Source organism: Gobius niger (assembly GCF_951799975.1).
Source record: "Gobius niger genome assembly, chromosome: 12".
Lineage (NCBI taxonomy): Eukaryota > Metazoa > Chordata > Actinopteri > Gobiiformes > Gobiidae > Gobius > Gobius niger.
Window position 1 is genome coordinate 3,321,315 of NC_136863.1, and position 27,262 is coordinate 3,348,576.

Sequence of the window (27,262 nt, forward strand, 5' to 3'; positions counted from 1 at the left end):
GACAGTGTTCTGGGGCAGCTCTCGGGGTTGTGGGGTACTCAGGGTCACTCCCTGGCTCACGGACAGCTGCAGCAGAGGTGTGTGTGTGTATGACAGTGTTCTGGGGCTGCTCTCGGGGTTGTGGGGTACTCACGGTCACTCCCTGGCTCACGGACAGCTGCAGCAGAGGTGTGTGTGTGTATGACAGTGTTCTGGGGCAGCTCTCGGGGTTGTGGGGTACTAACGGTCACTCCCCGGCTCACGGACAGCTGCAGCAGAGGTGTGTGTGTGTATGATAGTGTTCTGGGGCAGCTCTCGGGGTTGTGGGGTACTCACGGTCACTCCCCGGCTCACGGACAGCTGCAGCAGAGGTGTGTGTGTGTATGATAGTGTTCTGGGGCAGCTCTCGGGGTTGTGGGGTACTCACGGTCACTCCCTGGCTCACGGACAGCTGCAGCAGAGCGGAGGAGAAGCCCTGCCTCAGCGCCACAGTGAAGGCCTGGTGTTTGTGGAACAGCTCCGTGGTGGATCTGAGCAGACTCTGGAACAAGTCGCTGTAACGCTCTGCGAAGTCTTCGTCCCCGAGGCGGGCGCTCAGGAAGGCACCCACCTGGAGAGACACACGGGGGTGAGGCAGGGCATCCGGATTCCGCAATCAGATGTCCTGCCACGACACAGGAGGACGTACCTGCTGCTGTACCACTCCCTGCCAGCAGAGAGCCATGTCGGAGATGCTGCTGCTGCGCTCTTTGGGTTTGGCGCCAGGTTTGGACTCTTTGGCTCCGTCTGAAATAGAACAAAACATGTTTAACCTCTTAACTCCCGCCTGAACCGAGAGGATCTTTTTCCTCACGTCATCTGATTTTTTTTTCCATCATTTTTTTGTTGGGTATTCAACTCATTTTTGTCATTATTTCGTCAATTTCATCAAATTTTTGTAATTCTTTTGTCAAATTTGTATCACATTTTTGTCACATTTTTATCACATTTTTGGTAATTTTTGTGTGTGACATTTTTGTCATTTTTTTGTCACATTTTTGGGCAATTTCTTGTGACATTTTTGCCACTTTTTCCATAAATTTTTCGTCACTTTTTTGTCAATGTTTTCTCACTTTTTTTGTCACATTTCCATCATTGTTTTCGTCTCAGTTTTGTTGCTATTTTCACACCTTTTTTCCAGAAGCTTTTGGATTGGGGTAAAGCCAAACTGGAGAAAATGTGCTCGGTTCAGGTGGGAGTTAAGGGGTTAAGGCGAGACGCTGCATGGGTCAACTTTAAACTCCACACTGAGAAAGGGGCAGGTATCTACCTGTGGAGGGGCGGGGCTCCGGCTCAGGGGCGGGGCCAGTGTCCACGTGCACGAGCAGGTGCACAAGCCTTCGGACACGGGAGTTAAAGATGGCGGCTCTGCTCTTCCATCGCCGCGAAGAGTCCGAGTTCTCCAGGTACTGAGTGAGCAGCCAGGCCAGAGCCGGGGAGTCTGCGGAAACACGGCGGCTAAAAGCGGCTGTTTTCATTTTTAAAACCATGACCAATCCAAACTTATGCCGCCCCTCACCTGATGAGGTCACGCCGTGCACCAGGGGGCAGACTAAGGCGTCCCACACCGTTTGCCCCAGAGCGGAGGAGGCTTCGGCGTCGGGGAGGAAACGGTCAGCGAACGACTGCTCCAGCTTCAGCACCGCGTTCAACCTTTCAAAATAAAACAAATGCATGGATTTATCTTTTAGCCTCATTTTTAAAGGGGGGGTATTATGCAAAATGGACTTTTTCAAGCTTTACATCATGTTAATATGTCATTCCCTCATTAAAAACATGCCTGAAGTGTTGCCTTGGCACATTCACGTATTTTTGAGTAATCTGTAAAAACTCTGATGGCGGCCATTTAAGGGATAAGTTTGCCTGATTCCTCCTAGGAACGCCCCCACCTCCTGGAGACGCCTCTGAGCTTTCGTCACCAGCCGAGTAACCAACCACTGCTCCTCAGCAGAACCCCCTCCCCACTGATGCCACAGACAGCGTATGGAGGGGGCGTGTCGGAAAGGGTCAGAGGTTCTTAAAGAGACAGAGGCCTATTTCAAGACATTCGGTACAGCAATTTTGAGAGAGCAATTTTATACAAGGCAGTTATTCTAATTTACTGCATTTACAGACCAACAGAAGGTTTGGTCATCATTGTAGTGTGATATAGACTGGTGCTATGTGATTGAAAAAAGCATAATACCCCGTCTTTAACAGAACTGTCTTTTTACAAATAAATCTGCGCTTTTGTTGATCATCATCCAATTGTCCTCAACCGCTGAATGAACAGACTTCGTGCTCTACCAGAAGTGTCAATACAATGGAAGTGTTCCGTGGCAAAAAAGGCAAAAGTGGGCGGGCAGAATAAGGTGAAAAAATTGCTGTATTTACCTGTGGTATATGGACAGCAGCTGGTTCCTGTCGGCCTGTATCTGCCGGCTCCAGCTGTGGGCCTTGCAGCTGTAGAACAGGTGAGTGCGCAGACACAGCTGATCTCTGAACACAGGCCAAAACGTGGGCTTTGGTCCGAGCACCTCCAGGCCGCGCACCCTCGTGTCGATCCCGCCCTGGGACACACAGATTCACATCACACTCAGAAATAACCGATCTGTGCCGGTCTACGAGGACAGACGTTCAAACAGACCGAATGTATTTTGACCATCTCTTCCAGGAGTCAGAAACAAATGGCAAATGGCACAGGCGCCATTTGTGACACTTGCACATTTTGAGTGCCGCACACGGACAATTGGTCAGAAATTGATCAATCATAGCCAGTTTCGAAACAGGTTTTCAGAACACAAGAGATTCCATATGTGTGGTGAAAAGTTTTGGTAAAAGTCATATGTTGTAAGACATTGTAAGGCCCCGCGGACATCGGTCGGAGGTCGTACCTGTTGGCACCTCTTGATCCGGATCTGAACGACGGGCCAGAAGCGAGTCTGATTCTGCAGCAGCACCACACGAGAAGCAGAGGGCGCTATATTCATCTGAACAACACAGGACAACATGAGTCAGAGGGGGAGAGGAGGAGCAGAGGAGGCGGAGGGTGACCGTACCGTGCTGAGCTCTGTCGACAGGTTGCTGGGGTCGTCTCCTCCGTGAACCATGATCTTGGCCGGCATGTAACTGGAGTCGTCCGAGGAGAGCAGCACCGACAGCTCCCTGAGGAGGAGGGAGAGGAGCGTTATAGTCACTGCTCTTAACAGGGTATCTGCAGAGTTGGACAAGTCAAACTTAAGACTTTTTAAGACCTTTTTAAGACCACAAAATCTCAAAAATAAGACCTGTCTTTGAACGCGCAATTTATAAATGGTCTGTAAAGAAAATCACTGTCACAAAAATCCAAGTGTCAAACTGTTGTTTTTGATTTCACAGTGGGATGTACAAATGTAAGAACTTTTCACATTAGGCATTTTAACAACCATTCAAGTTTTAACAACCTTATCCCATAATAAGAATAGTGTGGCCACACTGATAGGTTTATTGCTTATGTCAGTGTGGCCACGCCTGGGAAGAACAACATCCCAATAAGAGACGCATCATGCACGTCGGGAGACGCCTCTGACGAAGACGGAAGTAGTTCCTTGTCCGTCGAAACGCGTAAGGTATTTGAACAAAAAAATAAAAATTCTAAAAATAAAAGCAGCTTTTCGACTCGTTTGCATAGAACAAAACACTGTCAACTCTACAACTAATTAATGATCATAATTATTTTAATGATATTATTATTAGGCCAGAATCTAGTCTAGGTTTTATGTTTTTTAAACTTGTTTGTCAGATGTTTTGATGAACAAAGTGAGAAACGTGTTTCTAAAGTAACAGGACTTTCTCTTTCCTTCTGTCCCTGAGCAGAGGAGCGTTCGCTTTGTGTTTCCCAACATTTGGACAAACTTTATTGTGAACTAGAAAATGTTGCAATTGCTGCGCAATTGCGATTGACTGCGGAATCCTAGGCTACTAATGCAGAAATGGCAAAAAATGCATAAAAATGGTGAAAAAATTCATAATTGCATAAGAGTGCTTTTATTGTGAAAATCCCTATTAAGTTGCATTATAGTGCTTTACATGTGAAAATCCCTATTAAGTTGCATTATAGTGCTTTTATTGTGAAAATCCCTATTAAGTTGCATTATAGTGCTTTTATTGTGAAAATCCCTATTAAGTTGCATTATAGTGCTTTACATGTGAAAATCCCTATTAAGTTGCATTATACTGCTTTATATGTGAAAATCCCTATTAAGTTGCATTATAGTGCTTTACATGTGAAAATCCCTATTAAGTTGCATTATAGTGCTTTACATGTGAAAATCCCTATTAAGTTGCATTATAGTGCTTTTATTGTGAAAATCCCTATTAAGTTGCATTATAGTGCTTTATATGTGAAAATCCCTATTAAGTTGCATTATACTGCTTTATATGTGAAAATCCCTATTAAGTTGCATTATAGTGCTTTATATGTGAAAATCCCTATTAAGTTGCATTATACTGCTTTATATGTGAAAATCCCTATTAAGTTGCATTATACTGCTTTATATGTGAAAATCCCTATTAAGTTGCATTATACTGCTTTATATGTGAAAATCCCTATTAAGTTGCATTATAGTGCTTTACATGTGAAAATCCCTATTAAGTTGCATTATAGTGCTTTACATGTGAAAATCCCTATTAAGTTGCATTATAGTGCTTTTATTGTGAAAATCCCTATTAAGTTGCATTATAGTGCTTTATATGTGAAAATCCCTATTAAGTTGCATTATACTGCTTTATATGTGAAAATCCCTATTAAGTTGCATTATAGTGCTTTTATTGTGAAAATCCCTATTAAGTTGCATTATAGTGCTTTACATGTGAAAATCCCTATTAAGTTGCATTATAGTGCTTTACATGTGAAAATCCCTATTAAGTTGCATTATAGTGCTTTTATTGTGAAAATCCCTATTAAGTTGCATTATAGTGCTTTTATTGTGAAAATCCCTATTAAGTTGCATTATAGTGCTTTTATTGTGAAAATCCCTATTAAGTTGCATTATACTGCTTTATATGTGAAAATCCCTATTAAGTTGCATTATAGTGCTTTTATTGTGAAAATCCCTATTAAGTTGCATTATAGTGCTTTACATGTGAAAATCCCTATTAAGTTGCATTATAGTGCTTTACATGTGAAAATCCCTATTAAGTTGCATTATAGTGCTTTATATGTGAAAATCCCTATTAAGTTGCATTATAGTGCTTTATATGTGAAAATCCCTATTAAGTTGCATTATAGTGCTTTATATGTGAAAATCCCTATTAAGTTGCATTATAGTGCTTTATATGTGAAAATCCCTATTAAGTTGCATTATAGTGCTTTATATGTGAAAATCCCTATTTAGTTGCATTATAGTGCTTTATATGTGAAAATCCCTATTTAGTTGCATTATAGTGCTTTTATTGTGAAAATCCCTATTTAGTTGCATTATATTGCTTTTATTGTGAAAATCCCTATTAAGTTGCATTATAGTGCTTTATATGTGAAAATCCCTATTAAGTTGCATTATAGTGCTTTATATGTGAAAATCCCTATTTAGTTGCATTATAGTGCTTTATATGTGAAAATCCCTATTTAGTTGCATTATAGTGCTTTTATTGTGAAAATCCCTATTAAGTTGCATTATAGTGCTTTTATTGTGAAAATCCCTATTAAGTTGCATTATAGTGCTTTTATTGTGAAAATCCCTATTTAGTTGCATAATTGTGTTGTAATTGCAAAAATCCCTATTTTGTTGCAGAAACTGTAAAAACTGTTGAAATTGCAGAAACTCTTGACATTATATAAAGTCTTAACATTGTATAAACTGTTTAAATCACTCACAGACTCCACTGTATCAGAATTCCTATTAAAATGAATGGGGAGCCTTCCCCATACAAATCAATGGCAGAATTCCCAAGCCCGTAGAAAAAAACTGGAAAACTGTAGAACTCTAATTTTTTCAGAAAACTGACAAGTTGTGGAACCTGAACAAGCACAAACTGCAGAAATTGCTGAAACTGTGGAAAAAACTGCAGAATCTGTGAATTTGCGGAAGCCCCATTATAACTAATAGGAAAAATCGGCCGAATATCGGCCGATTGCGGAAAAACCGGAAGTTGCAGAATTCCCAAAAGTAATAGCAGGATTCTCTCCAACATGCTGAACGTTTTGATGTATAACTTGTGGAAATCGCTGAAATTGTGAAAGTTGTGAAAGCTGCAGAAAATTTGGAAAAAAATACTATAATAACTAGAAAATTTTGCAATTGCTGCGCAATTGCGATTGACTGCGGAATCCTAGGCTACTAATGCAGAAATTTCAAAAAATGCATAAAAATTGTGAAAAGATTCATAATTGCATAAGAGTGCTTTTATTGTGAAAATCCTCATTTAGTTGCATAATACTGCTTTATATGTGAAAATCCCTATTAAGTTGCATTATAGTGCTTTACATGTGAAAATCCCTATTAAGTTGCATTATAGTGCTTTACATGTGAAAATCCCTATTAAGTTGCATTATAGTGCTTTATATGCGAAAATCCCTATTAAGTTGCATTATAGTGCTTTATATGTGAAAATCCCTATTAAGTTGCATTATAGTGCTTTATATGTGAAAATCCCTATTAAGTTGCATTATAGTGCAATTATTGTGAAAATCCCTATTTAGTTGCATAATTGTGTTGTAATTGCAAAAATCCCTATTTTGTTGCAGAAACTGTAAAAACTGTTGAAATTGCAGAAACTCTTGACATTGTATAAAGTCTTAACTTTGTATAAACTGTTTCAATCACTCACAGACTTCACTGTATCAGAAATCCTATTAAAATGAATGGGGAGCCTTCCCCATACAAATCAATGGCAGAATTCCCAAGCCCGTTTAAAAAAACTGGAAAACTGTAGAACTCTAATTTTTTCTGAAAACTGACAAGTTGTGGAACCTGAACAAGCACAAACTGCAGAAATTGTAAAAAAAATGGAAAAAGTTGCAGAAAAACATCAATTTGCGGAAGCCCCATTATAAGTAATGGGAAAAATCGGCCGAATATCGGCCGATTGCGGAAAAACCGGAAGTTGCAGAATTCCCAAAAGTAATAGCAGGATTCTCTCCAACATGCGGAACGTTTTGATGTATAACTTGTGGAAATCGCTGAAATTGTGAAAGTTTTGAAAGCTGCAGAAAAACGGGAAAAAGACGGAATAATAATAACTAGAAATTTTTGCAATTGCTGCGCAATTGCGATTGACTGCGGAATAGATCTAATGCAGAAGTCACCTGAAAAATCCTTGAAAATGCCTTGAAACTGTTAAAATACTTTCTTTGAAACTCCTGAAGTCCTTGAAAGATTTGAAACATTGAAACTCCTGAAATCTTCAAAACTGTTGACACATTGAACCTCCTGAAATCCTGGAAACTGTTGAAACCTTGAAACTGTTGAAACTTTGAAACTGTTGAAACCTTGAAACTGTTAAAACTTTGAAACTGTTGAAACCTTGAAACTGTTGAAACCATGAAACTGTTAAAACCTTGAAATTCCTATAATCCTTAACACTGTTGAATTCCTGAACACTGAAATACTTGAAACTCCTGAAATTATCCGGTAACTATGGAAATGTGGTCTGGACTTTGCCTGGCTTCTGTAGTTTTCCTGGATCTGGTTTTGGTTCCGGTAACTATGGTAACTTGGTCTGGACTTGGCCTGGTTTCTGTGGTTTTCCTGGTTATGGTTGTAATTCCGGTAACTATGGTAACTTGGTCTGGACTTGGCCTGGCTTCTGTGGTTTTCCTGGTTATGGTTGTAATTCCGGTAACTATGGTAACTTGGTCTGGACTTGGCCTTGCTTCTGTGGTTTAACTGGTTATGGATTGAATTCTGGTAACTATGGCAACCTGGTCTGGACTTGCCCTGGCTTCTGTGGTTTTCCTGGTTATGGTTGTAATTCTGGTAACTATGGTAACTTGGTCTGGACTTGGCCTTGCTTCTGTGGTTTACCTGGTTATGGTTTTAAATCAGGTTACTATGGTAACTTGGTCTGGACTTGGCCTTGCTTCTGTGGTTTACCTGGTTATGGTTTTAAATCAGGTTACTATGGTAACTTGGTCTGGACTTGCCCTGGCTTCTGTGGTTTACCTGGTTATGGATTGAATTCAGGTTACTATGGTAACTTGGTCTGGACTTGGCCTGGCTTTTGTGGTTTTCCTGGTTATGGATCGAATTCTGGTAACTATGGTAACTTGGTCTGGACTTGCCCTGGCTTCTGTGGTTTTCCTGGTTATGGATTGAATTCAGGTTACTATGGTAACTTGGTCTGGACCTGGCCTGGCTTCTGTGGTTTTCCTGGTTATGGTTTTAATTCCGGTAACTATGGGGACTTGGTCTGGACTTGGCCTGGTTCCTGTGGTTTACCTGGTTATGGTTTTAATTCCGGTAGCTATGGGGACTTGGTCTGGACTTGGCCTGGTTCCTGTGGTTTTCCTGGTTATGGTTTTAATTCCGGTAACTATGGTAACTTGGTCTGGACTTGGCCTTGCTTCTGTGGTTTACCTGGTTATGGATTGAATTCAGGTTACTATGGTAACTTGGTCTGGACTTGGCCTTGCTTCTGTGGTTTACCTGGTTATGGATTGAATTCAGGTTACTATGGTAACTTGGTCTGGACTTTGCCTGGCTTCTGTGGTTTTCCTGGTTATGGATTGAATTCTGGTAACTATGGGGACTTGGTCTGGACTTGGCCTGGTTCCTGTGGTTTACCTGGTTATGGTTTTAATTCCGGTAGCTATGGCAACCTGGTCTGGACTTGGTCTTGGTCCAGGTCTTGGGTCGGATCTTGGTCTGGGTCTTGGTCTGGGTTTTGGTTCGGGTCTTGGTTCGGGTCTTGGTCCGGGTCTTGGTTCGGGTCTTGTTCTGGGTCTGGCTTTTGGCTCCGGTCTTGGTCTTGGTTCGGATCTTAGTCTGGGTCTTGTTTCTGGTCTTGGTCTGGGTCTTGGTTTGGGTTTTCGTTCGGATCTTGGTTCGGGTCTTGGTCTGGGTCTGGGTCTTGGTTCGGGTCTCGGTCTGGGTCTCGGTCTGGGTCTTGGTTCGGGTCTTGGTTCGGGTCTTGGTCTGGGTCTTGGTTCAGGTCTTGGTTCGGGTCTTGGTCTGGGTCTTGGTTCGGGTCTTGGTCTGGGTCTTGGTTCGGGTCTTGGTTCGGGTCTTTGTTCGGGTCTTGGTTCGGGTATTGGTCTGGGTCTTGGTTCGGGTCTTGGTTCGGGTCTTGGTTCGGGTCTTGGTCTGTGTCTTGGTTCGGGTCTTGATTCGGGTCTTGGTTCAGGTCTTGGTTCGGGTCTTGGTTCAGGTCTTGGTTCGGGTCTTGGTTCGGGTCTTGGTTCGGGTCTTGGTTTGGGTTTTCGTTCGGATCTTGGTTCGGGTCTTGGTCTGGGTCTGGGTCTTGGTTCGGGTCTCGGTCTGGGTCTTGGTTCGGGTCTTGGTTCGGGTCTTGGTTCGGGTCTTGGTTCAGGTCTTGGTTCAGGTCTTGGTTCGGGTCTTGGTTCGGGTCTTTGTTCGGGTCTTGGTTCAGGTCTTGGTTCGGGTCTTGGTTCAGGTCTTGGTTCGGGTCTTGGTTCAGGTCTTGGTTCGGGTCTGGGTCTTTGTCCCAATCCTTGAAACTGCAGAAGTATTTGAACTGCGGAGGTATTTGAACTGCAGAAGTATTTGAAACTGCAGAAGTATTTGAACTGCAGAAGTATTTGAACTGCAGAAGTATTTGAAACTGCAGAAGTATTTGAACTGCAGAAGTATTTGAAACTGCAGAAGTATTTGAAACTGCAGAAGTATTTGAAACTGCAGAAGTATTTGAACTGCAGAAGTATTTGAACTGCAGAAGTATTTGAAACTGCAGAAGTATTTGAAACTGCAGAAGTATTTGAACTGCAGAAGTATTTGAACTGCAGAAGTATTAGAACTGCAGAAGTATTTGAACTGCAGAAGTATTTGAAACAGCAGAAGTATTTGAAACTGCAGAAGTATTTGAAACTGCAGAAGTATTTGAAACTGCAGAAGTATTTGAACTGCAGAAGTATTTGAACTGCAGAAGTATTTGAAACTGCAGAAGTATTTGAAACTGCAGAAGTATTTGAAACTGCAGAAGTATTTAAACTGCAGAAGTATTTGAAACTGCAGAAGTATTTGAAACTGCAGAAGTATTTGAACTGCAGAAATGGCTGAAAGACCTGAATGTACCTGAAGTCCCATTAAAATGCATGGCCCTATTAAAATGAATGGGCAGAATTCCCCATACAAATCAATGGCAGAATTCCCAAGCCCGTAGAAAAAAACTGGAAAACTGTAGAAGGCGGATTTTTTCTGAAAACTGACAAGCTGCGGAAGCTGAACAAGCACAAACTGCAGAAATTGCTGAAACTGCGGAAAAAACTGCAGAATCTGTGAATTTGAGGAAGCCCCATTATAAGTAATGGGAAAAATCGGCCGAATATCGGCCGATTGCGGAAAAACCGGAAATCGCTGAATTCCCAAAAGTAATAGCAGGATTCTCTCCAACATGCTGAACGTTTTGAGGTATAAGTTGCTGAAATTGCTGAAACCGTGCAAGCTGTGAAAACTCCCGAAAATCTGGAAAAAAATATAATAATAAAGAACATGAAAACCAATGGTTGACTGCGGAAGGATTCCGCAGTCAATCAATAATAGATAAAGAACATGAAAACCATTTATTGACTGCGGAAGGATTCCGCAGTCAATCAATAATAATAAAGAACGTGAAAACCATTTATTGACTGCGGAAGGATTCCGCAGTCAATCAATTATGCCGTTCATGACCTTGAGTTGGATATTTACAGTGAAGGATTATCTCCACGTTGTTTCATATTGGACGTATCTTTCCCCCCGACAGCAGCATTACGGATCCATCAGCGACACCTTGGTCATGTTTTGGATTCCTAAACTCTGCTGACTTCAGTCGTTTTTTGGGCGGATAAAGCTCTGAAGGAGAGTCCTTCTGCCTCGCTCGACTATCACTGAGTTTACGTTGTTTGTTTGCGGCCAGTGCGTCAGCGTCGCTTCGCCCTCGCGGACCATGAGCGGCACCAGCGGCTCCTCATCGCTGCTTCTGCGCATTTATTTGTCGACTTTTTAAACTAAATTGTGCGCAAATAATTGGGTCGTTGAACGTTGATTTTTAAGACCAGTTTACCGTGGATTTAAGACCAAATAGGCCCAATTTTAGACTTTTTAAGGCCTTAAAATTGGATTCTTGAATTTTAGACTTTTTAAGACCCCGCGGATGCCCTGTCTTAAAAACCTTATTTGACCATCTGTCATAAAAATGAGAAAACTAATCCCTCCGCAGGTGAACAGTGATGTGGTGGGTGGAGTTACCTGATGGCCACACCCCTCAGCAGGTGAACAGTGATGTGGTGGGTGGAGTTACCTGATGGCCACGCCCCTCCGCAGGTGAACAGTGATGTGGTGGGTGGAGTTACCTGATGGCCACGCCCCTCCGCAGGTGGACGGTGATGTGGTGGGACCCGGAGCAGCCGTTGGACTCCCAGAAGGTTTTGGGATTTTGGTCCGTCAGGTTTTTCGCTCGATGCGGATTGGACGAAACCTCCACCTTCTCCCAGCACTGGTCCTCACGAAGCTCCGCCCCCGAGCCTGAACAGCCAATCACAAACAATGACAATGCAGAAGCGGCAGTAGGAGCAGCAACAGATGTAGCACTGACCCCGACAGAGGTTTCTGAGGAACACGTCGAACAGGGGGATGTTGATTGGACGTTGAGAGCGGCGATGCTCCTCAATCTGACCCAGGACCAGCTACAACACAGACATTAATAACGTTTACTATAGTACACGACATATACAGACAGGGCTGGGCACCGTTCATTATTTTACGACACCACTACCGTATTTACCAGACTGAGTTTTTTTTCTCCATAGTTTGGCTGTGGGTACGACTTATATATCAAAATATATAATTTCACGCTTGCTATTTTCACACTGCTAGAGGGCGCTCTAGGCTTGTGTACCAGTATCTGCTATACCGTCCTCTGCTACTCCTGTACGGTTGTACAATGACAAATAAAGCACTTACTTATTGTACCAGTGAAAATGTACACTGTAAAGTTTGGAGTGAGCGAGGAATTTGTGAGGGACTGGCGAAAAGTGGAAGTTACTCCTACTGCAATGAAGAAAACAAAAAAAAGCTCATCGTGGACTTAAAGCTATATGGCCACAGCCAGAGGAAAGAGTTTGCAAATGGGTGCTTGAACAAGGTGCTGCCGGGAGAGGCTCCTCGACGGTGCAGCTACACCTCCGTGCCCAGGTAGTTGACAAGACTGGTGCGACTTTGATGCTTTTGATCCTTCTATTTTAGGCCCTCTGAGTCACCACCGTCACTGAGCAGTCAGAAATCTGGGTGTGATTATTGACAGCTCCTTCAAGTTGGATCAGCAGATCAGTTGGGTAGTAAAAGTTGGCTTTTACCAGTTACGCCTTCGGAGTAAAGTAAAACCCTACCTACCACATGCTGACCTAGAGCGTGTGGTCCATGCCCTTATCTCGTGCCGGTTGGACTACTGTAATTCTTTGTACTATGGATTATCCCAGGCCTCCATCCATCGCCTGCAGCTGGTCCAAAATGCTGCTGCCCGCTTACTGTCTGGCTCACGGAAATATGAGCATATAACTCCTGTTCTGGCCTCTTTGCACTAGCTCCCAGTGAGTTACAGGATGCAGTTTAAGATCCTACTGATTGTTTTTAAGTGTTTAAATGGGATGGCCCCGTCTTACCTGTCAGAGCTTCTGTCTGTTTATGTCCCAAAGAGGACAACGAGGTCGGCATATCAAATGCTGCTAGTTGTTCCACGATCACAGATGAAAACTAGGGGTGACCGATCTTTTGCTGTTGCGGCGCCCACACTTTGGAACAGTCTTCTCTTGAGCGTTAAAACAGCTCAGTCCATGAATGTTTTTAAATCTCTTTTGAAGACTCATCTGTTTGCACTGGCCTTCAACACAAGCCGAGCCGGATTTTCTTTGGCGGTTATTGTTATTGCTATTGTTTGTTATGTAATGTATTTTAACTTTGTTGAAACTTCGTATTGCCTGTGTACAGCACTTTGGGCAGCGATAGTTGCTGTAAATGTGCTTTTTATATTTAGAATTTGACCTTGACCTATACTCCGGGGCGACTTACACTACCCGTCAAACATTTGGCGTGACCCAGGCCAATTCTATAAGCTTCTCTAATCAGCAGAACAGCTCTCTAAAGTGCTAGCATAACAACACAAGGGTTTTCTAATCATCAATGACGCTCTAACACAATTTATCATTTGAACCTCTGCACACCTATGTAGGTATTCCATTAAAAATCACCCGTCTCCAGCTAGAATAGGCATTCACAACATTAACAATGTCTAGACTGTATTTATGATTCATTAAATGTTATCCTTTCTTTCAAATACAAGGATATTTTAAGTGACCCCAAACTTTTGAGCGGTAGTGTATATGTTATTTTCTTCTTCATTCTGCATTTTTTGGCTGGTGCGACTTATACTCCGGAGCGACCTGCCCAGACCTACTCTCTCTTTAGTAAAATAGCCTTCCCGTGCGTTACAACCTGCATTTTAGCTGAAGAGGCTAATTATCTGTTGGCTCATTTCCCCTCCAGAAACGGAGAGAGCAGCCTGTGCTTTCACGTTTTTTTTAAGAGCCACTGAGGATTGTATATTGATGTCTGGAGAGAACAAAGTACAGAATCTAGGTACCGAAAAATATTTCCCGCCCCCCTACTGGAGCTTTCCGAAGTCTCAGTCCCACCTGAATGCAGCCGGACAGCAGGCTGGAGCCCAGGGTCTTGTAGAGTCCGGAGTACTGGTTGAGATCCTGCACCAGGTCTTTGAGGTCTGAGGCCGACTGCAGAGACTCGTGCTTCTCCAGGACTCGCTCTAGAACAGGACCAGTCCCAAACCGCACCATAAGGACCCCGAGGTCTTTGTCCAGACCGGCCAAACGGAGCAGCAGGCCCGCCGAGGCCTGGCAGAACTGAGAGGAAACGGAGTCTGTTAATTTTGATACATTTTAAGGCGAGACGCTGGAGCTAGTGAAAGCCAAGACCAACTAAAATCCGGATCAACACTTGTTCTGACCTGTCTGTCCGTGAGGTGCAGGTTGATCGTGGACAGACACGGCTCGATGACGTTGTGCCACGGGAAATCCTCGTCAAAACGGTCCAGAAATTTCCCCAGAATCCTGCAGGAGACGAGGGGACATTCAGAGGAGCAGGGGGGGGGGGGGGCGATTAGAGCGTTTGCAAAGCGGCCGACCGACCTGAGCAGAGACAGCAGCGTCGCTTTGTCCGATTTGTGGGTCTCCATCAAACTCGCCACGTCCAATAAAACATCAGCGTTCTGCGTCACCTGACCACAGCAGCCAATCAGAGAGAGGACCCATCACAGCTCATTTCAGAGACATTTCAAGAGGTAGAAACCGAGAAGAGGAAAACAAACATGCAACTAAAAGAGCACATATTTCCGTCGATAAGAGAAACTGAAACGAGAGCAGCTCCTGGACCAATCAGAGCGGAGGAGGCACCTGCTGCACAGCCACGGCGCCCTCTGGTGGCTCTGCGTCGCACAGCACTTTCTCCAGAGTCCGGACGACTTCTTTAGACGCCGCCGGCTCCTTCAGGCCCGACAGGAGAGTCTGGATCTGGGACTCCGGGAGGTCCAGGTCCAGGTCTGAGGAGGAGGCAGGTGAGTTATATATTACTGCACTCATTATGTGTAAAGACTAGTCCAACTACACAAGGTCAACAACACACAAATACGACCCAGCAAATATTTTTTTTTCACATAAAAAGTTGCATAATGCACCTTTAACCCCTTAACTCCCACCTGAACAGAGTACATTTTCTCCAGTTTGGCTTTACCCCAGTCCAAAAGCTTCTGGAAAAAAGCTGTGAAAATAGCAACGAAACTGAGACGAAAACAATGATGGAAATGTGACAAAAAAGTGACGAAACATTTATGAAAAAGTGCCAAAAATGTCACAAAAATGTCACAAGAAATTGACAAAAAATGGACGAAAAAAATTACAAAAATGTGACAAAATGTGACAAAAAAATTACAAAAATATGACAAAAATTTTATAAAAATGTGACAGAAAAAATTACAAAAAAGTGACAAAAATGGATAAAAAATTGACGGAAAAATGGAGGAAAAAAAATGACAAAATGTGACAAAAAATGACAAAAAAGTTACCAAAATGAGTTGAATACCCAACAAAAAAATGATGGAAAAAAAATCTGATGACGTGAGGAAAAAGATCCTCTCGGTTCAGGTGGAAGTTAAGAGGTTAACCACCAAACTGATTAAAATCATAGGAAATCCCCATCATCATCAGAAAAACAAAAAACTGCAAAACAAACTCGTGGACACGCAGGGACTGTTAAAGAGGGGGTATTATGCTTTTTTCAGCCACATAGCACCAGTCTATAGCACACTACAATGATGACGAAACCTTCTGTTGGTCTGTCAATGCAGTAAATTAGAATAACTGCCTTGTATAAAATTGCTCTTTCAAAATGGCGGCAGCAAATGACTTGAAATAGGCCTCTGTCTCTTTAAGAACCTCTGACCCTTTCCGACACGCCCCCTCCACACGCTGTCTGTGGCATCACAACAACACTGCGCTTGTCTCAACAGTATTGAAACTACGATCGGTGCATTTTAATTTTTATTGTTGGAAAGGACCTACTGTTTATCACTTTGTGAACAATGGCCACACAGGATATTATTTGGAGACGAACCTTCCACACCGGACGCTTGGACGGGGCTCTTGCCTGAAAAATAACTGCTGTTTGGAGGCTATCTCTTTGCATCTGCCATGCCCTATGGATCTCTAACTATACCCCCATGGACTACACCAGGATCTGCAGGAGCCCATACGATTCAAAGACGGACATTATCTGTGCAGGTGGACAGTGGTTTTTCGAGGTTACCCGTTAGCTTGTTATAATCGACTACAGCTCATTGTTGATGAAAAGTCTGTAATAAACCACACATGTGTAAAGCCAGGCTCATTGTGTGATCATCGTAAAGGCTGCTTCGAGTAGTTGCCTGCTTTATTGACGTTATTTGTGCATAATATGCTGCCTGTTTTCAATGAATGTTGTGAAGGTGAAGGTTGTTAGCTTGTCGCGGCTAATAGTGCCTTAGCTCCGGGAGAAAACCACTCGGCTACGACTCACTGTAGATGAAATGTGAGCAATAAACTACACAATCAACAAGCCAGGCTCCGTGTGTGATCGTCATAAAGGCTGCTTCAAGCAGTTGCCTGTTTTAGTGACGTTTTCAATGCATAATATGCTTGTATTCAGTGAATTTTCCCGTTAGCTTGTCGCGGCTAGCTTGTTAGCTCCGGGAGAAAACCACTCGGCTATGACCCATTGTAGATGAAATGTGAGCAATAAACTTCCAAATCAACAAGCCTGGCTCCGTGTGTGATCATTGTTAAACGGTTCTTTATGTGTGTGGTGGTTTTATTGACTTTATTTGTGCATATTTCTCGTTTTCACGTGATGACTCGAGGTTTAGCTTAGCATTAGCTTTCTCCGGAGGCTCTGTGCATCATCAAGGCCCAGCGCAGAACCAGACACTGAAATAAGTGTTCTTGTCACCGGTTTTAATCCTGGGTGTTTAGGTAACAGAAACACTGATGTGTGTCTTTGTAAAAGTCTGCTGTGGCTCTGGTTCACAACACATGAAGCTAATCCTCCATGATGACTCTGTTTACATCTTAGGGCTAGACACTGCGGGGAGGGGGTTCTGCTGAGGAGCAGTGGTTGGTTACTCGGCTGGTGACGAAAGGTTGGAGGCGTATCCTGGAGGTCGGAGGCGTTTCCTGAAGGAATCAGGCGTTTTATCCCTAAAATGGCCGCCATCAGAGTTTCTACAGATTACTCGAAAATACGTGAATGTGCTAAGGCAACACTTCAGGCATGGTTTTAATGAGGGAATGACTTAATAACATGATGTAAAGCTTGAAAAAGTCGATTTTGCATAATAGGCCCCCTTTAAGCATAAAAGTGCTCTCTGAATCACTAGCAGCAAAGCGCTGTATGTTTGTGCGTTTCTCACCTGATGACAGAGTCTGCAGCACGGACAGAGCGAGCGCCGGGTGCACGCCCTCAGACACGCACTGCTTCAGCACAGAGCTCAGGTCACATGACTCCAACGCCTCCTTCAGCTCAGCGTGAGACAAGAGCCACGACAAAACCAGCAGCCCGGCTCGCACCTGGTCCAGTCCGGACTCCGGCGCCTCCTCCTCCTCTGCGTCCTCCTCGCCCAGCGCCCCCTCCGCACCGTGCTCCTCCAAGTCTCTGCTGACCTGCTGCAGCACGGAGCGCACCGGCTGCAGGCTGGTGCGCACCTCCTTCAGCACAGACCTCATGCTCTTCAGGTCCCGGACCACGTTCAAGCCGCAGCGCGCAGACTCCAGGCTGGACCGGACTTCCTCCAGTTGGGACCAGACTGGGTTCAGGACAAGGCCCGGGTCCTGGTCCTGGTCCTGGTCGGTTTGGGCCTCCTCTGTGCGGACTCGCTGTGGTGGTCTCTCTTTCTGGAGCAGCAGCTGCAGCGCTGCAGGGATGGCCCCGAGGAGCCCCCTGGAGCCCCGAGGAGTCGCTGAACTAATGCTCGCAAACAGCTCCCGCACAACCTGAGCGCCCCCCTCAGGCAGAGGAGAGGAACTGCCCACTCCAGTGAGCAGCTGCAGCGTCTGAGGAGCAGAGACAGCACAGTATAAGACCCCATTTTTCTCTTTCACTTCAGGTGTTTTCTTAAAGCAAAGCAAAGCAATAACTTCCAAACACTTTAGTCATCATTGGAGATGGCGGAGCCGCAGTCTAAGCCAGGACTAAACCACTAAACTGGTTAAATACCAGGACAAAAGCTGGACTGAATAACAAACTAGAGCTCTTAGACAAAGAGAAACGCAGCGACAACAAGAAACACATGGGCTTTACCTTTAGATTTAGCCCCGCAGAGCCTGAAGTTACTGCTGTCGTTACAAAACTCCAGCTGCACCGGAGCGTTTGGATCAAAGATTGTTTCTGAAAAAAGTGAGCGCTCACTCTGCGTTAGCCCTTTTGGAACAGTTTTGGTAAATTATTAGCGACAGAGTGAGCGCTCTCACTATGTAACAGATCTCTTACGTGTGAAGTGTTTTCATTTTGTCGAACAGCGCAGTGTGTTTAGAAACGTTTAGCTGAAGTTAAACGGTGCCTGATGTGGGAATTCTGCTCAAAAAAATGAAGTTACAGGTGACGCTGCTGCGGCCTGTTTTATTTTTGTTGAGCTGTTATACTAGCTATACTGTTTTACACACATTATTTTAAAGGGGGGGTATTATGCAAAATCGACTTTTTCAAGCTTTACATCATGTTATTATGTCATTCCCTCATTAAAAACATGCCTGAAGTGTTGCCTTGGCACATCCACGTATTTTTGAGTAATCTATAATTTGTGCATTTTAGGGATAGGTTTGCCTGAGTCCTCCTAGGAACGCCCCCACCTCCTGGAGACGCCTCCAAGCTTTCGTCACCAGCCGAGTAACCAACCACTGCTCCTCAGCAGGCGGGGGCGTGTCGGAAAGGGTCAGAGGTTAAAGAGACAGAGGCCTTAAAGAGACAGAAGCCTATTTCAAGACATTCGCAACAGCCATTTTGAGAGAGCAATTTTATACAAGGCAGTTATTCTAATTTACTGCATTTACAGAACAGAAGGTTTGCTCATCATTGTGGTGAGCTATAGACTGGTGCTATGTGATTGAAAAAAGCATAATACCCCCTCTTTAATTAAATTAAAATAACATGGTTATTGAAAAAAGTACTGTTAAAGCACCAGTACCGAAAAGCAGGTATCGTTAAAGTAGTGGTATTGAAAAAAACGGTACCCAGCCCTAGCGGACAACATGGGAAAATGATTGCCATTAAAATAAGTGTAGATTTGAGTAGATTGATTTGTGTAAAATTTCCAATGTTCATTTGCATCAACAAGTCAACACTGCACCGTTTCTCTGCGCGGCGAGATTTTCTCTTGACTTCTCCAGTCCTAACTAACTAATGCGAGTGAAGGTGTCGGCACAATTCAAGGCAGTGCCCAAGCAAAGGTCCGGAATACAGTGAATACTTGTGCATCACACCACAACCCTCACCTGTAGCGCCCCCCGCTGGACCCGGGCGCTGCTGCTGAAGGTGGTCATGGCGGTCAGGACGGCACTGACCCCTCCCTCGGTGGAGAAGGCCACTCTCCAGTCGAACTTCTGCAGGAGGCCGCGCCCCAAACGGAGACAGGACCAGACCAGCACCTCGGAGTCGGAGGAGAGCAGGTCCACCAGGAGCTTCAGGACCCGGGGTTTGGCGCTGGACTCTGTGAAGGTCTTATCTCGGTCCGCAGAGACCTGGTCCAGAGTCCGGATCATGAAGACCACGGCGGCGAGCTGCAGACCCTGCTCAGCCCCCGAGCCTTGAGTTTCCAACTCCTTCTCCAGGACTGTGACGGTCTCCGAGAGTTTCTCCAGCAGGGAGCGCTTGTCTTTCACCCGCTCTGAGAAAACTGCACAGGTAAAAAGAGTAAGAATGTCAAAGAAGTTATGGCTTTACTGTGAGGAGTTTCCCACTGAACAAATCGTGATCCGCCCTGTTACCGGGCCGTGGGAATGTTATTTCCAAATTATGAATATTGCGTACAATGAGCAAACCATCCACCAGTGGTCCGGCAGCATCCTCAGCAGGTTTACATGTGACCCCGGGCAGGAGAAAGAAAACGCTCACCTGCTTCTAAATAATGATTATTTTATTAAGAGAGGCGTCAGGAGCCAGGCCTCAGAGCACAGGCTGTCAGAGCGCATACTCGTGTGGTGAATCTATTACACAGCAGGTTCTTACCTAAGACGGTCTGATCCAGATCTGCAGGGAGGTCCTCAGCGCCCGCCTCAGTCTGCACCGGTTGCTCGGGCTGGACCTCTGTTTGGACCTGGACCTCGGGGAGGGCTTCAGTCTTAGGTTTCTTTGAGGCTGATTCCACAGAGACATCTGAGGAGCTTGGCTCGGAGTCTGAACACAGAAAAGAGGAGTTCGTCACCTGGACTTCAGACCAACACACAGAGTAATAGCTGTGCAACAGACCTCTGCTCCTGTGGTGCGCCTCCTTGTGATGGGCCTGTGTCTTTGTGTGCAGTTTACTGAAACAGTGGGACCGTTGTAGCTCCTTCAGACTTGCGGGCGGTAGATTCTGTTCCAGGAAGTGCAGCAGCTGTGTCGCCACAGAGACGGGCACGGTCAGACCAATCAGAGCGTTGTCGTCGAGCTCCCCCTCCTGAGGACAGCCAATGGAGAGAGAGGAGGTTAGGTGGAGCAGATCTTTTCTGGGGAGAAATCACCTGTAACACCCTCTGTAAGAGGAAGCACCCTCTGTAGGAGGGTAAGTCTCACCTGTAGGTCTCTCTGTCAGAGGGTAAGTCTCACCTGTAGGTCTCTCTGTTAGAGGGTAAGTCTCACCTGTAGGTCCCTCTGTCAGAGGGTAAGTCTCACCTGTAGGTCTCTCTGTCAGAGGGTAAGTCTCACCTGTAGGTCTCTCTGTCAGAGGGTAAGTCTCACCTGTAGGTCCCTCTGTAGGAGGGTTAGTCTCACCTGTAGCACCCTCTGTAGGAGGGTTAGTCTCACCTGTAGCACCCTCTGTAGGAGGGTTAGTCTCACCTGTAGCACCCTCTGTAGGAGGGTTAGTCTCACCTGTAGCACCCTCTGTAGGAGGGTTAGTCTCACCTGTAGCACCCTCTGTAGGAGGGTTACAGTCTCACCTGTAGCACCCTCTGTAGGAGGGTAAGTCTCACCGGTAGCACCCTCTGTAGGAGGGTTAGTCTCACCTGTAGCACCCTCTGTAGGAGGGTTACAGTCTCACCTGTAGCACCCTCTGTAGGAGGGTTAGTCTCACCTGTAGCACCCTCTGTAGGAGGGTTAGTCTCACCTGCAGCACCCTCTGTAGGAGGGTTAGTCTCACCTGTAGCACCCTCTGTAGGAGGGTTAGTCTCACCTGTAGCACCCTCTGTAGGAGGGTTAGTCTCACCTGTAGCACCCTCTGTAGGAGGGTTAGTCTCACCTGTAGCACCCTCTGTAGGAGGGTTACAGTCTCACCTGTAGCACCCTCTGTAGGAGGGTAAGTCTCACCTGTAGCACCCTCTGTAGGAGGGTTAGTCTCACCTGTAGCACCCTCTGTAGGAGGGTTACAGTCTCACCTGTAGCACCCTCTGTAGGAGGGTTAGTCTCACCTGCAGCACCCTCTGTAGGAGGGTTAGTCTCACCTGTAGCACCCTCTGTAGGAGGGTTAGTCTCACCTGTAGCACCCTCTGTAGGAGGGTTACAGTCTCACCTGTAGCACCCTCTGTAGGAGGGTTAGTCTCACCTGTAGCATTCTCTGTAGGAGGGTTCGGGCCTGCTCCTGTTGACTCTGCTCGAGCCTCTTCGTGAAGAATAGCAGCTCCCACCACTCCACTGTGCTGAGCTCCGCCCCCTTTGGCTCACCTGTGCTCAGGTACGGACAGGTGTAAGGGGAGGGGCGGAGCAACATGGGCTCTGAAGAGAGAGGCGGGGTCAGAGTGTCAGGAGGATAATAAACATTAATGTGTGCTATATAATCACAAGTGTCACCTGAGGGCAGGAGGGGGTTCGACCGGGACTCTCGCAGGTCGAGTCTGGACTCTGGTTTGGACTCGGCTCTGGTCTGGTCTTTGCTCTGGTCCTGGTCTGAGCTCTGAGGGGCGGAGCTGATGATCTCCAGCATGTGCCAGTGCACCCAGTATGTCCGGCCAAGAGTGTCCCAGAAAACCTGCCGACACAAGGGTCAGGGCTTGACTCGAAGGTTCTTCAACCTATTTATCTTTTTACTAGTCTGGGACGAATTTCTGAGTTAAAGTTTCTTGCCAGCGGTGGTCATAGTTATGGATTTGATCAAAAGTAGTTGATTTCATTACTTGAGTACAGATACTACTGGTGCTCCTCCTGCACAGTTTGCAATGAGAAATGACCTTTAAGATCTAGAATTAAAAAATGTAAGACCACAAGCTCTGAAAGATAATTTGCATTTTATGTAAATTTAAGTCAAATAATATTTGTAATTCAAAAACAAAACATTTGATTTTATAATGTACAGCAGAAACAGGCAACCTGCATAATATAAATGAACAAATTGTTATATTAGTGAGTGATGGAGGCATTTTCTTTTACATAATGCCTTAATTTGCAATTTTATACAGATTCTTTATGTTTGCATTAGCTACTACTCCATACAAATTACAATAATCTATTATTCCAAATGAATGGACAACGCGTTCACACTCGAGTGTTCACCACGGAATTAAACAATAGAAAGAATCCAGTGCATCAGACTGTCATGACTTTGCAGTCTAAGACAATTGTCTTTAACACCAGTTGGTCTCATGGTATTTCCTGACTTCACCACCGTCTGTCAAGTTCTCTCAAGTTAAAGCAGTTGTCAGAACGGTACCACTCTGGTGCAAAGGAAATGCAAAACGAGTCTGTGCCGCTTCAGAGCATCACCAAACACCACCGCACTTCACTTAGGTGCAGACCCCTCTCCCCCCCACCCCTCTCCCCCTTAACTTTTCTAAATAGAAAAGTAGATATTTTAAGTGTTGTGAAAATATCCCTCTGTACGGCAATTGCATGTCAACACAGCGCCACCTACTGTTCATAGGGTCTTCACTATAAGGCTTGCAATGGGAGGTGGGTCTGACCTGCACTGGGGGGGAGCCGTTGTTGCTGGTCCGGAACTCGCCCTGGTCTCCCGTGTGGACCTCCTCATAGTCCTGGGTCAGTCTGACTCTGGTACCGGCTCTGAGCGTCTGCTGCAGGTACGACTCGTACTCGGTCCGAGACCCGAAGTCCTGCAGCGTCCTGGACCAGGAAAGATGAGGGTTACGCCTCATTCACACCGAGAATATTACAGTTTACACAGTGTCCGTACGTCTTCGATCCGTTATCTAATAGTGTAGGCTTTTAATCATGTCAGCGAGTAATGCCAGCTTATTTTTTGAGCTAAAAATGCGATATACAGTAAATGCTCTAATACAGGCCGGGGCCTTTATTTACTCAAGGGCATCTAGGACCAGGCCTTTATTGGAACCAGGCCACAATTAGAGACAGGCCTTTATTTCTATTTGAGCAAAACGGACGACCAGGAAAATGAAGAAAAACGAGATTTGTGTCCATTTGCACCTAAGATATTAGGTTTATTTATTAATTAACATTTCAAACCCTCTCCCAGCGGCTGGAACATTGATGCCTTTTATTTTGTCGGGACAACAGGAAGTGTTTCGTTGCTGTTAGCGGAGCATTGACATCAATGTCACTGCAGGTTTCTTTCGTTTTTACCGCGGACCGGATTATTTGTTGTTATCTTGTGTAAAGGCGAGTTTAGACGGAGCGTTTGTGTTTGTGATCGATCATGAGACTGACCCGAGAGAAGACGAGACGCTCGCGCTGATGGGAGGAGTTATTTTGAGGCGTGGGACTGACCTGCACACGGAGCAGCTGGACGTGCTTTGAAGACATGATGGTGACTTTATTAAAACCCTGGAGGGTCACACAACATTTGTTGCCCTGTTTCCAAATACAGTCACAGGATGATTGAAAAGTGGCTAAATCTGTGTCAAAGTTGCGCTCGGATCAGCTCCTCCGCAGCGTCCCCCTCGGCCCCGGGTTCCCGGGTTCTAATAAAAGCCCCGGCCTGTTTTAGGGACCGGTTTTAATTTGCCTCCGCCAGCCGCGAACCCGGCCTCTGTCAGAGACCCGGCCTCTGTCAGAGACCCGGCCTCTGTCAGAGACCCGGCCTCTGTCAGAGACCCGGCCTCTGTCAGAGACCCGGCCTCTGTTAGAGACCCGGCCTCTGTCAGAGACCCGGCCCCTGTCAGAGACCCGGCCGCTAATGGAATACAGGCCAGTATTAGAGAATTTACGGTATATCCATTCCTAGATTTTAAAGCGGAACTATGTAAATCATGCCAGAAATCGTAAGTAACTTGTTTTTCAGGAAATTGAGTCAAAAAACACGACATCAGCACCACAAAAAGACAAACATGTAACCAAATTAGGAAATGTTCAACTAAAACTTTACCTTGAACTTTTACAAACGCTTAGAGATCTTTCGACTCTGAGGTTTTGTGTGAAGGGGCAAGTTTTGAACTTCTCACCTGAACTCTTTCTGAGGCGCGGCGGCGGCGGCTGCGGCGATGGCAGGGCTGCGCTGTGATAGGCTGATGCTGCTTCGCTCCGACTGGCCGTTGGGTTTGAAGATCGACTTCCTGGTTTTAGAGCGCTGGGTTCGGACAGAGGTCCGGTCCCAGCCCAGAACCCGGACCAGCTCAGAGACCAGCGCCGCCGTTGCCATGGCGACCTCAAACTCCCGGCGCAGCCAGGAGGCGGGGTCAGCATCCAGCGGAGGGGCGGAGTCCACGAGAGACGTCACTCGAAGGTAGCGCTTCACCAGAGAGAACAGGGCTTTACCGGGAATCTGCGGAGACAGAGCGGGCGGGGTCAGACTCACCTGAAGAAGTGAGGGGGCGGGGTCAGACTCACCTGAGGAAGTGAGGGGGCGGGGTCAGACTCACCCATGTAAATTAAGTGCAGTTCCTTTAATGTCCTTATGAAAAACACACACACTATTTTTATTTTCTTGTTGAATGAACTTCCGTTAACCATCACTGAACGCTATGGGTGAGGGGAATGACCTGAAGGGCGGAGTCAGACTCAGCTGTGGGAGCGAGGGGGTGGGGTCTCACCTGAGGGAGCGAGGGGGGCGGTGTCTCACCTGAGGGAGCGAGGGGGCGGGGTCTCACCTGAGGGAGCGAGGGGGGCGGGGTCTCACCTGAGGGAGCGAGGGGGGCGGGGTCTCACCTGAGGGAGCGAGGGGGGCGGGGTCTCACCTGAGGGAGCGAGGGGGGCGGGGTCTCACCTGAGGGAGCGGGGTCTCACCTGTGGGAGCGAGGGGGCGGGGTCTCACCTGAGGGAGCGAGGGGGCGGGGTCTCACCTGAGGGAGCGGGGTCTCACCTGTGGGAGCGAGGGGGCGGGGTCTCACCTGAGGGAGCGGGGTCTCACCTGTGGGAGCGAGGGGGGCGGGGTCTCACCTGAGGGAGCGAGGGGGGCGGTGTCTCACCTGAGGGAGCGAGGGGGCGGGGTCTCACCTGAGGGAGCGAGGGGGGCAGTGTCTCACCTGAGGGAGCGAGGGGGCGGGGTCTCACCTGAGGGAGCGAGGGGGGCGGTGTCTCACCTGAGGGAGCGAGGGGGTGGGGTCTCACCTGAGGGAGCGAGGGGGGCGGGGTCTCACCTGTGGAAGGGGGGCGCTGTCAAAGCAGCCCTGCTCCTCTGACGATGTGGTCTCTGCGAACAGCTCCAACAGAGTCAGACGATTCTCAAAGTCCAGCTCCAGGTCTCTGTGAGTCAGAGCCAACAGCACTGAGGCTCTGCTGCCTACAAGAGCACGTTAGAATAGATTAGAATTAGGGATGTCCCGATCCGATATTCAGGATTGGTATCGGTACCAGGCATATTGATGTTATCGGCTTACATTTAATGACTGGACATCACATGTTTACATACAGGCGAGCACACGGCATAGTTACCTGCGTCGTGCGAGGCGAGAGCCCGCAGTATCTGCCCCGCGCTGCGCCTCGTCTCACGGTCGGCGTCGCACAGCAGCTCCAGGATGAGGTCGAGGGCGCCGGTTTCTCTGAACACCGGAGCGAGGGACGCGATGGCGGCGTATGAGCTCAGCACCGACACCGTGTGGCTGAGCGAGGCACTGCGGGGAGGCCTCATCTGACGGTGAGCGCGCAGCACCAGTGAGCGCACATCCTCCTGGAGCTCCAGCTGGTCCTGGCCCTGGAGGGACGAGAGGTGAGACGAGAGGTGAGACGAGAGGTGGGACGGGAGGTGGGATGAGAGGTGGGATGAGAGGTGAGACGAGAGGTGAGACGAGAGGTGGGACGAGAGGTGAGACGAGAGGTGAGACGAGAGGTGAGACGAGAGGTGGGACGAGAGGTGGGACGAGAGGTGAGACGAGAGGTGGGACGAGAGGTGGGACGAGAGGTGAGACGAGAGGTGGGACGAGAGGTGGGACGAGAGGTGGGACGAGAGGTGAGACGAGAGGTGGGACGAGAGGTGGGACGAGAGGTGAGACGAGAGGTGGGACGAGAGGTGGGACGAGAGGTGAGACGAGAGGTGGGACGAGAGGTGAGACGAGAGGTGGGACGAGAGGTGAGACGAGAGGTGAGACGAGAGGTGAGACGAGAGGTGAGACGAGAGGTGGGACGAGAGGTGGGACGAGAGGTGGGACGAGAGGTGAGACGAGAGGTGGGACGAGAGGTGGGACGAGAGGTGAGACGAGAGGTGAGACGAGAGGTGGGACGAGAGGTGGGACGAGAGGTGAGACGAGAGGTGGGACGAGAGGTGAGACGAGAGGTGAGACGAGAGGTGAGACGAGAGGTGAGACGAGAGGTGAGACGAGACGTGGGACGAGAGGTGAGACGAGAGGTGAGACGAGAGGTGGGACGAGAGGTGGGACGAGACGTGGGACGAGACGTGGGACGAGAGGTGAAACGAGAGGTGAGACGAGAGGTGAGACGAGAGGTGGGACGAGAGGTGAGACGAGATGTGGGACGAGAGGTGGGACGAGAGGTGAGACGAGAGGTGAGACGAGAGGTGGGACGAGAGGTGGGACGAGAGGTGGGACGAGAGGTGAGACGAGAGGTGGGACGAGAGGTGGGACGAGAGGTGGGACGAGAGGTGGGACGAGAGGTGGGACGAGAGGTGAGACGAGAGGTGAGACGAGAGGTGAGACGAGAGGTGAGACGAGAGGTGAGAGGAGAGGTGGGACGAGAGGTGAGACGAGAGGTGGGACGAGAGGTGAGACGAGAGGTGGGACGAGAGGTGGGACGAGAGGTGGGACGAGAGGTGGGACGAGAGGTGAGACGAGAGGTGAGACGAGACGTGGGACGAGAGGTGGGACGAGAGGTGGGACGAGAGGTGGGACGAGAGGTGGGACGAGAGGTGGGACGAGAGGTGGGACGAGAGGTGAGACGAGAGGTGGGACGAGAGGTGAGACGAGAGGTGGGACGAGAGGTGGGACGAGAGGTGAGACGAGAGGTGAGACGAGAGGTGGGACGAGAGGTGGGACGAGAGGTGG

At 47.1% G+C, this 27,262-nt stretch overlaps 1 protein-coding gene across 1 annotated transcript in view; it reads right to left on the reverse strand.

Moving 5' to 3' along the window:
* The window catches only part of cul9 (cullin 9), a gene marked incomplete at its 3' end in the record, with an annotated part of 46,335 nt that overhangs the window by 15,960 nt on the left and 3,113 nt on the right, over positions 1–27,262 (reverse strand). Inside the window, exons 3-25 of the mRNA XM_079568176.1 lie at positions 25,701–25,959; positions 25,406–25,548; positions 24,272–24,591; positions 22,817–22,976; positions 21,711–21,888; positions 21,466–21,635; positions 20,193–20,382; positions 19,953–20,120; positions 19,220–19,620; positions 17,143–17,782; positions 14,597–14,742; positions 14,333–14,421; positions 14,152–14,254; positions 13,823–14,047; positions 11,728–11,818; positions 11,486–11,657; positions 3,057–3,162; positions 2,892–2,987; positions 2,392–2,567; positions 1,538–1,671; positions 1,289–1,459; positions 668–765; positions 407–589 (exon numbers count right to left, since the gene is read on the reverse strand). Of these exons, the coding sequence (XP_079424302.1) occupies positions 407–589; positions 668–765; positions 1,289–1,459; positions 1,538–1,671; positions 2,392–2,567; positions 2,892–2,987; positions 3,057–3,162; positions 11,486–11,657; positions 11,728–11,818; positions 13,823–14,047; positions 14,152–14,254; positions 14,333–14,421; positions 14,597–14,742; positions 17,143–17,782; positions 19,220–19,620; positions 19,953–20,120; positions 20,193–20,382; positions 21,466–21,635; positions 21,711–21,888; positions 22,817–22,976; positions 24,272–24,591; positions 25,406–25,548; positions 25,701–25,959 (4,419 nt within the window). The remainder of the gene's footprint in view (positions 1–406; positions 590–667; positions 766–1,288; positions 1,460–1,537; positions 1,672–2,391; positions 2,568–2,891; positions 2,988–3,056; positions 3,163–11,485; positions 11,658–11,727; positions 11,819–13,822; positions 14,048–14,151; positions 14,255–14,332; positions 14,422–14,596; positions 14,743–17,142; positions 17,783–19,219; positions 19,621–19,952; positions 20,121–20,192; positions 20,383–21,465; positions 21,636–21,710; positions 21,889–22,816; positions 22,977–24,271; positions 24,592–25,405; positions 25,549–25,700; positions 25,960–27,262) is intronic.